General features: G+C 34.8%; 1 protein-coding gene across 3 annotated transcripts; it reads right to left on the bottom strand.

Moving 5' to 3' along the window:
* Positions 1-1,294: 1,294 nt before the first annotated feature.
* Positions 1,295-10,496, bottom strand: LOC132293690 (uncharacterized). Of its 3 annotated transcripts, none has more exons than XR_009477891.1 (9): positions 10,127-10,496; positions 9,645-9,767; positions 8,576-8,769; positions 8,233-8,467; positions 7,902-7,987; positions 7,712-7,803; positions 7,002-7,423; positions 5,698-5,791; positions 1,295-1,927 (listed from the first exon to the last, which is right to left on the bottom strand). XR_009477891.1 is itself a non-coding variant. In XM_059791260.1 (7 exons), the coding sequence occupies exons 2-7, from the start codon at positions 9,717-9,719 to the stop codon at positions 7,131-7,133; spliced, it is 975 nt and encodes a 324-aa protein (XP_059647243.1). In that variant the 5' UTR covers positions 9,720-9,767; positions 10,127-10,496; the 3' UTR covers positions 5,728-7,130. The 3 variants fall into 3 exon arrangements, 1 of the variants encoding a protein (XP_059647243.1); XR_009477893.1 differs by having other exon boundaries at positions 7,002-7,420; positions 10,127-10,495; XM_059791260.1 differs by lacking the exon at positions 1,295-1,927 and having other exon boundaries at positions 5,728-7,423.
* Between the last annotated feature and the right edge of the window lie 3,424 nt (positions 10,497-13,920).

The following is a 13,920-nucleotide window of genomic DNA, read 5'->3' on the forward strand; positions in this document are numbered from 1 at the left end:
CCCGCCCCAACGGTATAAAAAGTGTTCCCATATCCATTATTAATGGGGCGGGACGGGGTGGAGCCCCGGCGAGGCGGTAAAAATTGACTTCTCTACTCTTGGCAGGCACCACACCGGTATCGTCAAGATTCAACGATCTTATACTCTCTTCTTTGCAGGAAAACGATAGTAAGCCGCACAGTTTTTTTCCTAACAATAATAGAAGGTTGAGAGTTAAGAGTCTTTTGTGGACTTGCCTATCCAAAATAAAGTAAATTTTTATAGCATTTTTAGTTTCCCTCAAATTATTTTCTTTTAAACTTGAAGCCAGATTAGATTTATTTTAGTTTTAAACTTATATTGAATCAATGACCTTGTAAAGATGAACAAATACGAAATAAGTTAAATAACACATCTTTTAAGATTTTGGTTAAATTGCATAACAACTCAATGAACTCATAACAATGGACATATGTGTGATATTGTGGGTGTATGCTTATTTGTTTAAAAGTTCAAGGGGGAAAGGAAAAAATAAAAAAATAACAATAGTAATTCAATGAACTCATAAATTTTTTCATATATCATTGAACTAGAAATATAAAGTTTCTTGCAAAATATCATCTTGCGTCAAGTTGCGGTAAAGAAACAAATAGAAAAATCACTATAAGTTTTTGAAAATCCCAAAAATGCCATTGCATAAATCCCTTGAATAATAATAATATGCAATTACCCATGTTCCAGTGATAACATGCAATTTCTATAAACTTCAAGGGGGTTTTGTGTACTTAATCTTAAAAATATATATATATAGTAACTCTCACGAGACAGTTAGCAATCGCATAATGACAATTAGTTTATTAACTGCATTTGTAAACTCGTAATAGTTAAGACTGACTAATTTTATTTCAGGGTGTAATGTGCAACATTTTTATAGTTCTAGGAGTTTTGTACAATTTATCCTATAATATTTTTATAGTGCTGAGTAGTTTTGTACAATTAAGAAGGGTTAGAAGTTAGATTTTTTTTTTTTCGTAGTTGGTAGTCACACACATGACTCCACCTAATTGGTACTTACACACACATGCCTCCACCCGAGATTTGAACCCCTTATCTCCCATTTGAAAAGTAAGAGCCTAATACCACTAGGTCATTGACTCATTGATAAAAGTTAGATTAATAGATACAGAGAATCGAATCATAAGACTCGAAAGTCCACCCAAATTACTAACCTACTGGGCCATCAAGGCATCCCCACTATTAGTAAATTTAACCCCTAACCTCTCCTTCGTTACCCTTAAATATTTGATAGAACAGATTTAATATAGGTTGCTGATAAATTTGTTTTCTCCATTTAATGGGCAAGTTTAGTATCATACAATGAGAATTACATGGGACAGCATCTCACTGAAAAAGGAAAAATTAAAAGATATACACAAGTAATACAAGCTATAATTCATGTACAATACCACCAAAATTTCAAGTTTCCTCTTATTATTCCTAAACTACTCCTTCCTCTCCAACGAAAAGGGAACAATAACTCACTGGATTGAACTGAAGTCGATGGCTCTCCAAAAAAATGCAGCTCTCAGTTTCGAATGGAGAGTCTACGAATGGCAATCACCAAAGCAGCGGAGACAGCGCCAAAGGATTTAAGAATTTACAGAGACATACCAATCTCCATGGTACAGTGCGAAGTAAAATAGTTGAAGTCATGGTGCTGGCCGGACACTGAGCTGTTTCGGCCAGGAATCGGCAGCACTATGAAGATACATCAGCCTTTTTATGATCGGATGTGTCGGACCCTTGAATCTTGTAAGTAGCCAGCCCGAAGGGGGAAGTGAAACTCCATCACTTTCCTTCCCTTTAGATCTACAACCTAATATTTCTTCTACTCCTGAACAAGGAATGTCTTTTCCAATGTCTTCATAATTCTCCAATGCAGTAGCATCTGTGGTATTAAACCAGAAACACAATGGCAAGTCCTTAGTAGGGAAAAGCAATTGATGACGATTACAACTATTTTGCTACACATGCTATTATCATTACACAATGGATTCATGAATAAGATTTCCTCGTATTCGCTCCGAAAGGGAAGATTTGGACTGAATTAGCCAAATTTATGCTTCCTTAAGCAAAGCAATCACTAAGGCCTGCTTAGTAACACTTTTACTTTCTGATTTTTACATTTTAGGACAGAAAAATAAAACACAGATTTCTCACTTTCTTGTTTTTTTCTCCCTCCATTGTAGCGGAGGAATTACTTCCGCTGCTGCAGCGGAACTTAAAAAACACTATATTCCGTCGTTTATAACAATAACCACACAACCCACAATTCTCTCTCCCATGTACCACGATGATGGCCACCAGATGAGCAACTCCGACGAAGATGATTCGCCGATCGGCATCGCCGGCGACCATCATATCGGCGATGATGGGACTTAGGTAAGTTATGCTTTCCTCAAATCTGAATTTTTTTTTCTCTCTCTCATCCTCAAGGACAAAATCCCCTCTCTTCCTCCCTCTGTTTTCTTACCTTGTTTTAGGAATTATGTCTCAAATTCCTATTATTATTAGTTTCTATTTTAGAGTGTATTTTTTATGGTAATTTTGTATAGAGACAGTGAATTGAGCTCTAAGAAATTGTAATCCTTGTCCACAAAGGAATTGGGTATGTGACTCTATAAATAAACACTTAGGTTATTGTTGAGAGTTATGAGTTGAGAGAGATGTAGCCTCATGAGGGAGTACGTTGATGGTAGGGGTGAGCTACGGGTTTGGTAGAGTGAACACTGATTGCGAGAGGGAGTCTCGTGGAGTACACGGAGAACTCGGTCAAGAGTTTGTGTGCATGGTCCGGTGTTGAAATTCTCTACTATTGTAATATCTTTACATATATAGTGAATCTCTTCTCATCCGTGGATGTAACCCTGATTTTGGGTGAAGCACGTATTTATCTTATGTTGTGGTTTGAATTGTTGTTTTCTTTTGCTTCCATTGTGCCCCAACACCTTGAATCCTTAGCACAAAATCAAAGAGTTAGGCACACAACAACGAATACGACGATGAAAGATTCCGACGACGACAAGGAGAATCACGACGATAATGGGTTGAGATTTATGGTTTGATTGCTGATCTAAGACTGCACGGCGACGGGATCGGAGAGTTTTTGTAAGGATCTTGTTAATGTTCAAAATGTGTGCCCTTATCATTCTTCTGGTACTTTTGCCCTTCTCATAGGTACGATCCTTAGCAACAGAATCTGATCGGGCATATGGAAGAGGCCCACTTGAACAGAAATTTTACCTAAAAGCTTCATTAACTTTTGAAGAGGGTGGAGAGAGAGAGCTCACCTTGATGTCGTCTGTCTGTCAATCTGTGGGGTCGAAGGACGGTGCAGTGGAAGATTGTCATCGTTGTTGCAGAAACGGCCTGTTTTAGGTTTTTTGATTATTTTTTTTTGATTTTTTTTTTTTTATACTGTGATTGGAGCAATTGTAATGGGAGAGGGGGTTTTGGATGGTGCTGAACATCTTGGTTCTGGAAGAGAATTTAATTTTGTGTTGGAAAGAGGTTTGTGGTGACATTATTGATGTTTGAAAGCTATGATGGGAGGTGGTGGTGGTTTCTGGCAGTTTGTAGTTAGGTAGAAATGGAGGATGGTGGATGCGAAATTGAACTGGGAGATGGTGGGATTGGAATGGTAGAAGATGGAACTACAGTAATGGTAAAAAAAAATAAAAGCAAAATCATAATTATTAAACTTGATTTTGTTATTTTGCTTTCAAAATTTTAATGAATATGAAATATTACTAAACATAATTTCATTTTCTATTTCAGTTTAAGAAATCAAAATCATACTTTTACTTTTGAAAAACAGCAAAAGTAGGAAAGTGAAAGCGTTAGTAAACGGGCCCAAAAAGACTCTCTGAATATGATCCCAGGAATATAATTTTAGAACACTGTCTAACAAGGCTTGTGAAAATAATTTTCCTCAATAATATTCTGGAAGTTTTTCAACAGCCCAACTGGAACCAAAAAAAAAGACAGATGAACTATAAACGATATCACTATGCAAGTCGAGTCAAACCGAAGATTTGAATCTTCTGCAGGCAAACCCAAATCACTAAGACAACCAACAGTTTTCATTTGAGAGCTTGTATATGTTTGCCAATAACTATGATGTTATGTGCAAGTTTTAGAACTCCCTTCTATTGTAGTATCGAAAGGGGAAATGCCAAAACGGACTGTAAGATTATAGAACTTAACCTACACTCCTAAATTCAACCATCACTGCTGCATGTGTCAGCCAAGAAACTGGCCGTAGTGGTATCCTATTAAATATCAGTCACCTAGAAATTTGTTGTGCATGAAAAATTGGCATTCGCTTACCAATTAAAAGATTTTTTTTTTTTTTTTTACTAGTCCAATTAAAAGATGAAATAAGAACAAGGCGGCATTAAGATGATAGTTGAGCTTAAAATCACATCCTATGTGACAAAATCTAAGTAAAAGTTGACAACCACCATTAGGAAAAAGGCACATCAGAAAGAAAAAGCTATTAATCATAGTCAAATTCATGTCAAAAGGGAAAAAATATATATATAAACACAATGATCAGATCCACCTAAAACAGCTAGATAACATAGCTTGTGTAACTTTTTATTGAAGTCATTTTCTTTTTCGGCATAGATAGTTCATCTAAACCTCTAATGATACAGCTAAGTACAAGACAAACTTGCTGAAATGCAGGTTTGGCAATACTGAAAACAGAAAGATTTATAGTCCATTTGATATGACGGCTAGAAAAGAGGACGGAAATGGAGAGGAGGAAACTTTGAATAGACATCTCCAAAGTAATAGAAGGTGTCCTTCCCGCCCACTTTTTTTTCGGTTGAGTGGAAGGAAAGAGAAAGGGTAGCCCTTCCATTTTTAGGTGCGAGGAGAGAAGGAAAGAAGAGGCCTTTGGTTTTTACTTTACCACTACACCCTGCAGTATATAAACTCATCCCTTCTGTCCAATGATTTCCATTCTATTTTCTACAAAAAAATATCCTTCCTTCCCCTCATCCCTTCTGTCCAATTTTGGATGGAAGCAAATAATTGGTGGATCCACAGGGGTGTCTCATTTACACTTCCTGTCCCCTCATTGAGAAATAGAATCATGCCACAACAATCCCCCCTACCTTCCCATCTCCTTCCTTCACTTCCACCAAACAGTGTTAACCGCAGAAATCAACCAACAATGAATGTCTTTGCAATTATTACCCTATTGAGTTGAAGATCAGAGATTAAACAAAGACATTTTATTATGATATAAATCCAATAGAAGCAAATTCAGCAAGATGAGAGTAACAACCTTGTAAACGAATATGCTACAGGATCAGCCCCTAACATAACCACCATGACTATTGTCCCATTTTCAATTTCTAGATGGGTATAAGAAGCCAATAAAAAAATTCTAGATGTATTATGTATATAAGAAAAGTGCAGACCAAGAAAGCCAAACTTAAATTTTTCATTAAAAATAATAGAGTCAATCACTCTTATTTCTTTCTAAATATACTTTCTTCTATTTTGCTGAATTAAATAGATATCCTTGCATTTAAACAAGCTTTGCCTTCATTACTTCGCACAAACTTTTATCCATCAAAGAAATAACAGACGATTTATCCTGAATTAAAGTATCGAACAGAATGATAGATGGGCCGATGGCCATACCTTAGGAAGATGAGGAGAACGTATGGTAAGTGAGGAAGCATGTTGACAAGTCTTTCACATTTCCTTTAGTTGGATAATTTGATAAATAGGATACCTGATCACCCAACAAAAAATAATAATAATAAATAAATACATCCTTTTTATTCACATTAGCAAACTAATTATAAAGAAACCGTCTTCAGAAACAGAAACTTAAAAGAAAAAATTGCCACACCAGCTTTATCATTCCTCAAAAAGAGAAAAAAAAGATACACCCATACTGACCCCAATGCCGATATGAGTTCCACACATTCCTCTCCCATTCCGATGCATCATCCAGAAAAAAAGATATTCAATAAATTAAGGTTATGATTACCAATTTTCTCAAACCCCCTAAAAATGAGTTTTCCATGATGCAATGTCTTTTATGAGCCACTAAAATTTGTCCTTCTAAATGCATTTACCATATGAGCCAAAGGTTTTTGAGGAACTAACAGGAAAAGAATTCTGCAACATTAAAAATGTTATAGTTGTGGCCATTTACAAGTGATGACCTCCAAATAGGAGAGGGAACCCAACCTAATAAAGCAGTTAATAACTCCCCTAATAAAGAAAAATATGTCCAAAGCTCTTAAACTATGAATATTTTGTGTCTGCCAAAGAAAAGTCAACAATTCAAAGTCTGAGTGTCGTTCTTTTTTTTTTTTTTTTTGGAAGTTCAAAGTCTAAATGTCATCAAAACTGTTGTTAACCAGAATATTGAATATCAGTATCACAAAGTTAATGTTCAAGTCAATGACCAAGTCAATCATTCAAGGTCTGAATATCATCAAATTGTTATTGACCAATGTTCTTTGATGGGAGAAAAAATTTAAGGGTTCAAGATTCTGGGATAAAGATCAGGGAAAGCAGCAAAATTAAACAATAGGATCTTAAAAACACTACATGGATTGTCAAACAGGCATATTTTGTAACAATTGATTACGTCAAAGAAGATGATTGCTTCTAATATAACAATTATGAGATGAACTTTAATGAAACAGCAAGCATTGACAATGCCATACAAGGTTTAAATTACAATGTTACCAAATGAAATTGACTTTTCTTCTGTAGAAGGGCATGTATGCTCCTTCACAAATAGAACCAAAAAATTTACAATTAAGCCAGCATCTCACTGAAAAATGAAATATTAAAGATATATACAAGTAATACAAACTAGAGTTCATGCACAAATACAACCAAAATTTCAAGTTTCCTCTTCTTTCTAAACTGCTCCTCCCTCTCCAACATAAAGGGAAAAAGAACTCTATGGATTGAACAGTTACCTTGAAATTAAATGTCCATGGCTATCAAAAAAACGCAGCTCTCGGTTTCTAAATATGTTCATTACTCAGCGGGAGAATCTTCGAATGGCAGTCACCAGAGCAGCGGACAGAACCAAAGGATGTAAGAATTTACAAAGACAAACCAATCTCCATGGTAGAGTGCGAAGTAAAATAGCTGAAGTCGTGGTGCTGGACACTGAGCTGTTTCAGCCAGGAATCAGCAGCACTATAAAGATACATCAGCCTTTCATGATCGGATGTGCTGGGCTTCATCCAAAGATCCCCTTGCATCTTGTAAGAAGCCAGCCCAAAGGGGGGAAGTGCAACTCCATCACTCTCCTTCTCTTTAGATTTACATCCTAATATTTCTTCTACTACTCCAGAACAAGGAATGTCTTCATAATTCTCCAATGCAGCATCTGCTGTATCAAACCAGAAACGCAATGGTAAGTCCTTAGTAGGGTTTTAGTCGATGACGATTACAACTATTTGACTACACATGCTATTATCATTAATTGATGGATTCATTAAAAAGATTTCCTCATATTGACTCGGACACAGAAGAATTTGGACTGCATTAGCCAATAAATAGATATCCTTGCAATTAAAAGGGCTTTGCCTTTGTTATTTCCACAAACTTTTATCCATCAAAGAAACAACAGACAATCATGCTGAATTAAAGTATGGAACAGAATGATAGATGGCCATACCTTGGAAAGACGAGGACAATGTATGGTAAGTGAGGAAGCATGTTGACAAGTCCTTCACATTTCCTTTAGTTGGAATGTGATAAATAGGATACCTGACCCAAAATAATAATAATAATAAAGTAAAAATAAATACATCATTATGGACAATAATATAACAGAACATCTTTCGGAGACTAATTAGCAAACATACCAAGCAATGGCCATCCAACTTGCTGGAGAGAGATCGATGCTCTTCAATGTCAAGAGTCCCAAACAATTTTGAGCAAGGTCAGTGATCTAAATCAGACAAACCAATCAGGATATCATTCGTTAATAAGAGTTTGTACAACTCAACTCAACAAGGCATTTTCCAACTATTTGGGGTCGGTTACATGAATCATCCGCCATTCCACTCAATCCACTTATAAAAGTAAAGATTATTAGTTCACTCATTCTTCCTAGTTTACATGTCAACAGTAGGTAAACACAAAAAAGTTAATAAGAAAGAAAAGATGTATTAATATAAAAGACAGATTATTTACTTTGTTTGTTAGTGGACTCCTCCAGCACGGCGAGCACGTTTCATAGTACTGAAGGTACAGAGAGCCAAGGCGATCTCTCATTGGGCACGAACCATCCTGGTCATTACTTGAATCTGGAGAAGTGGTATCCCAAATCTTGCAAGAGTGGTTGCTTCCAGAGAGTTTATCACTCTCACTATCGTCACTCCAAGATTCACTTTCACATTCTGCCAGATCTGAATCCTCTCTTGTATTCCTGTGAGATAATGGGATGATCCATTACATTGTGAAATTCAATAACAAAGACTTAAAGACCGAGCACTCAGATTGGGTATATAATTTTTTAGAAGAAACAGTTGAATACCTGGGAGTTGTAGAGGATTTGTTGATGTATATTTGAATGGCGGATAGATATGGCACGTAGTACTGCACGACATCCTCGCCATTGTTCAACACAACTGGGGTGCCAGTGCCAAATGCACTCCATTCTTTGTAGCATTCCCAGAGGTCTCCCAGTGTGAAATATTCAGTTCTATCCTTACCAACTGGGTTACATCTCTGCAAAATTCAACCCAAACAACAAAGTAAAGTAGAATATAAGTATTCTGAAGAATATGATCCAGGTGACACATTATTTGTTTAATCACTTCTGATCAATACCCAAATGCTCAATTATGAATTCTGTTTATGTTCAATTGTTCTAATGAAGGTCTTTGTTAATTGAGGGAGTCATCCATTTAAAAAACACTCACTAAATTAAGATTGTGATCACTGATTTTCACAAACCCCAAAAATAAGAGCTGTCCAAACTTTACCATTGCATCAATCAACGACCCCTAAAGAGACCATTACCCAGTGTTAGTCCATGTTAATCAAGGGTGCCGGGTACCTAAACTTTGATGTCATTGTACAAAGTGGTCATCCTCCAACCAAAATCTTCTAATTCAGGTATAAGAAGAAAAAAAAATTTATCCTGCATCAACTCAGAAAAGGAATATATGTTGAGATTACACAGAAACTAGAGCATTTTTTGCTAAACTGCCATTGAATGCTTTCTTCTTCTTTTTTTTCTTTTTTTTTTTTTTTTTAAGCAAGGAGTAAACAACAAAATTTAGGCCATTTTTAAAATTTTAATTTTTTATTTTTCTTATTATATATTAAGGATTGAAGGTTAAATCTTATTGTCTTACAGACTCACACAACACAAATAAATTTTATATATATATATATAATCTATATGCACACATATACTATGTCAGAAAAATAACAGTGGATAAAACCAAGAAATTGACAATGGCCAAGACATCCAAATAGCAGAGGAACAGTAAATAAAAGATCAGATATCAAATTTATATACAATTCATCTGCAAAGCACGGAAATTTACCCAAATGAGAATGAAGCATAAAAGTTGAAAAAGAAAAAGCAAAATTACCTGACGAATGCGTTTTGAAGGTACATTTGGTGTTGCAGCATGTAGAAAGCTCTGCAGATTTGTTGGAGTGGTCATCTTCTCTGAACGAGTAGAGATCTTTCCAGGATTATTATCTCTCCCAATCTGTGATATATATATATATATATAATCAAAAATAATTTTTGAATCAAATGTAATCTGAATTTTCCCTTCTTCAACCTCTAAAGTGAAGAACTTAAAATTAATAACAAATAACAGAGAAAATGTAATGAAAATTCACTTTCTATACTTGAAAAAATTTAAAATATAAAATCATGAACAGTAACATACACTAAATACAAACATTACTGGTAACATTGCGCACATCCCATTACTCTCGTTTCTTGTTATCTTTAATTTAATAGCATTAAATTATATTAACAATTAAATAGAGACGTTAATTGCTATAATTATAATATAATTCCCGAATCGAAGATGGAAAATCGTGAAACCCTTTTCCTTACCCTTTCGTTACTCTGAAGCTGAAACACACTGTTTGGTTTCTCAGAAAGAGAGAAATTTATAGAGAAAGTGAGACACAAGTGAGAACAGATTGAGATAATAAAACGAACTGAAGAGGGCCAAAACAGAGATGAGTAGTTAATAAAATAACAAATTAGCGTTGTTGTATTTGTAGAAGACGAAGAGGAAGAAGAAGACGAAAGGGATAGGTAGTAAAGTGAGAAACGAACAAACAAAATCAGAAAGCCAAGAAAAGTAGAGGAAGAGAGAGAGAGAGAAGTGTCGGGTCTGTGAGGCGTTCGCTTCGCCGCGTGTTGTGGCAGTGTCAATTTGAGAGACACTCTTTTGAGATGGCTTTATACCAGTGTGTCTGTATATTTGTGCATATATACACACCGAGTTTGTGATATTGCATGTGTATATATATATATTTGGCCATATCATTTAAACGACAAAAGACTTCATAACAGTGTGTGTGTGTGTTGTAGTTTACTATAGTTGGTCTTATTACTAATTTAAATGACAAAAATATTACTAATTTAAATGACACAGATAATATATATCTCAATCTATAGTTGGTCTCAGTTTATATTGTATTTATAAGATAAGGGTATTTGTGTCATTTTATTTTAAAAGTGAAGTGCAAATAAAATATGAAAATACTGAATAAGTAAATATTTCTATAATTTAATAATATATATTTATGCATGCATTAATATGCACACTTACCAACTACTTTTATTAATTTTGGATGAGATTTTGACCACCTAGAACTGACAAAATTATCTCTAATAAAGATGTAATAAATGCGCTTTTTTTTCTTCTTTTCTTTTCTTTGGGATAAATATGGGATGTAATAGTGTTGTTAAAGGACAATTGTATCATTTTATTTTGTTATATATATATTGGAGGTCAAGTATTGAAAAATGGAATCTAAATATTATTTTCCTATAAATATTGTTTTGCAAATGAAATCATTGAACTTTCACTTTTTACATACTATCTCTCCTGGTAATTTTTTTTTAAAATCGAACTTTCATTAAAACTTACAAATGCCCCTTTGTCTAATAATAAGAGATTAACACACGGTGTTATATACTTTACATAATGATAATTGTCTAATAGTTCATTTTATTCTATTTTTTGTTAGGACATATTAATAATTGTCTTTTTCTAAATATATCGAAATAAATATAATGAATTATTGAATTTACCTGAGAGACAACCTTAGCCCAATAATAAAGTTGCTTTATTTTGACCCGGAGATCGCGAATTCTAAACAAGAAACAACCTCTTCGCTTAAGGAGATAAGGTGTCGTACGTCCGACCATCTCTAAACCCCGCAAAAAGGGGAGCCTTCTGCACTTAGTTGTCATTGAGTTTACCTGAGATATGTTAAGTCAATTCCAAGATTAGCGTATGATATACATATATCTAGTTACGTAGGGTTGGTAGTTAGGGATGGTAATGGGGCAAGTTCAAGATACTTTTTTCTTAAACCGTACCTCATCGCATTAAATATGAAAGGTATTATATACCTGTTCCAAACCTATTAGAGAGAGAGAGAGAGAGAATTGGTTTGTTTCGATCAATTTTGATTTTTATTCTCTTAGAACTAAAAATTATACAAAAAGTTTGATTGAATTTTTTTGAAAATTCAATAAAAAAAATAAAGTTTGTTTTCAGATAACTACTTTTTATAGTCTTCTGAAAATAATTTTTTCTCTTGTAAGTTCATGAGAACTTTTTTTAGAAAATTGAACTAAATAAGCTCAAAATAAATCTCATATTCCTAAAACACTCACACAAAACTTCAACTTTCAAACGTCAAATTAAGAATAAAATTCAAATGAATGTTCTATAATAACATCACATGCAACTTCAAACTCATGTTATAAAGAAATTTATTTATAGGAGCGAAAAACATGTGAGATATAAACTAAGAAGATAGAGAAATAGATAGAATGTAGAGAGAGGGTACATACTGAGTGAGTATTAAGTAGCCGATCGTCAGAAATAGATAATCATCAATCCCTTTGTCATCGAAGATCACCGATCAGAGTGGCCGGTGAGTAGCAAAATATGAGTTAAGACGGGAGGCGGAGGGTGATATGAGGAGTAAGAAGCCCTAGGTTTATAACATATATATAGTAAAGACAAGGGTAAAAGGGTAATATTATTAAGGGGGTAAAATGGTAATATCATTACCTAATACCGGGTGCGGTAAACAAAACCAGGTGCGATAAATAAAATCGGGTGTGATAAAACAAAACACGAACCCCTCCAAACCTAGTTCCGGTTTAATTTAAAGTTTCAAACACGTACTTACTTAAAATAAAACGACTGCTCATATTTGTCCCATTAAGGGTAGGGCTTATGTAACTTTTTCGATTTTCTGCATTTTTTATTTTTCCGGAAATACTGTCGCTGCAAGGGCATTTTCGTCTTTTCATGTCTTGCGTGCAGGGATTGTAGTAGAGCCCAATTGCATTTGTGCATTTTAATTTATGTGGATTAAGTGGTATTTATATATGGTACGTTTATGTGTATGAGGTGTAAAATGAAAGTAAAAGAAAAAGGGAAAAGAAAATAAAATTGGTGGGACCCACCACTAACCACATAAGTGGTTTAGAAACCCATTTTTGGTTTTCTCACTTTCTCTCTCCCGTAACCCTCCCTTCCTCTCTTCTCTTCTTCATTTTTCTTTTTCATTTTTGTACCAAACTTTAAGTTTGGATTCCTCTCTCATTACTTAGAGATTTTGGGTGCCGTTTGAGGCAAATCGGAGAGCACGACGAGCTCTATGTGTGTGTACCAACAATTTTAGTTTTGGTGCCTCCTTGTGCATTTGAATTTGGAGACCATTTTAAGGGTTTTGTGCAATCTAGAGGTAGGGGTTCTCAATCCACGAAGTTCTTGCGCTTTAGTGAATTAATCTACTTGAATTGTGCCTTAGCATGCTTAGTTGTTTTGATTTTAGTTTAAAATGACTTAATTGAGGATATGTGAATTTGTATGAATATGTGTTAACTTGATTGTATATAGAAACATGCTATATGTTGAGTTTTGTGTTCATTGTGTTGCTAATATACTATAAATGATGTATGAAGGACATGCCTAAGTGTTGAATTTATAATTCCATTTTGCTATTTCTATTGTGTAAAAGCATATTGTAGCTTCCTTAGATATTTTTATGAATTGTGTTAGCTAATTAAATTTGAGTTAATTGTGAGATGATGAACATTGGCATGACATAAATGCATCTATGCATTTACACTGGGCAAGAAATGGGAAGAATTGATTTTGAAAATAAAATAGGAAGTTTTGGGAAAGAATGTATTGATGAAAGTGTTTTGATAAAACTCGGTCGCTGCAAAGTCACCAACGGGCCAGTAGGTTAATGTAATCTAGAGGGAATTAGGGAGATTGCCCTAGCGTGGTTGAGCTATCTGGGCCCCATAGTGATGCGGCGGAGTCACCAAAGGTCAGGGACAGTAGCCAATCCTTCTCTCGGTGCTGCGGAGTCACCAAAGGGGATTACATTAACAGTTTGAAAGAGATGGTTTTGAGAAAATAAAATGGGGAGCGACATTGGCATACATGTACATTCCATGGCATTGCATTGTTTTATTAGAGTTTGGTTGGAACGTTGTATTACCTCGATATTGTATGATCCCCATTCCCATTGGCCTATTCTAAGTTTGGATTCACGGGGACACAAGAGACGTGTCTTAAGCGTCACCTACTGAGCAAATTGCTCACCCCACTATATTATTATATTTTTTCAGGTCATAGC

The sequence above is a fragment of the Cornus florida genome, unplaced genomic scaffold, assembly GCF_030987335.1.
Source record: "Cornus florida cultivar Cherokee Brave unplaced genomic scaffold, ASM3098733v1 CherokeeBrave_3.0.0_Hap2_Chr02, whole genome shotgun sequence".
Lineage (NCBI taxonomy): Eukaryota > Viridiplantae > Streptophyta > Magnoliopsida > Cornales > Cornaceae > Cornus > Cornus florida.

Excerpts from the sequence above, each read along its gene's own strand:
- LOC132293690 (XM_059791260.1), bottom strand. The coding sequence starts at position 9,719 with ATGACCACTCCAACAAATCTGCAGAGCTTTCTACATGCTGCAACACCA. Across the intron at positions 7,804-7,901 it reads AGTTGGATGGCCATTGCTTG|GTATCCTATTTATCACATTC; the intron begins GTATGTTTGCTA and ends ATTTTGGGTCAG. Across the intron at positions 7,424-7,711 it reads ATTGTCCTCGTCTTTCCAAG|CAGATGCTGCATTGGAGAAT; the intron begins GTATGGCCATCT and ends GGTTTGATACAG.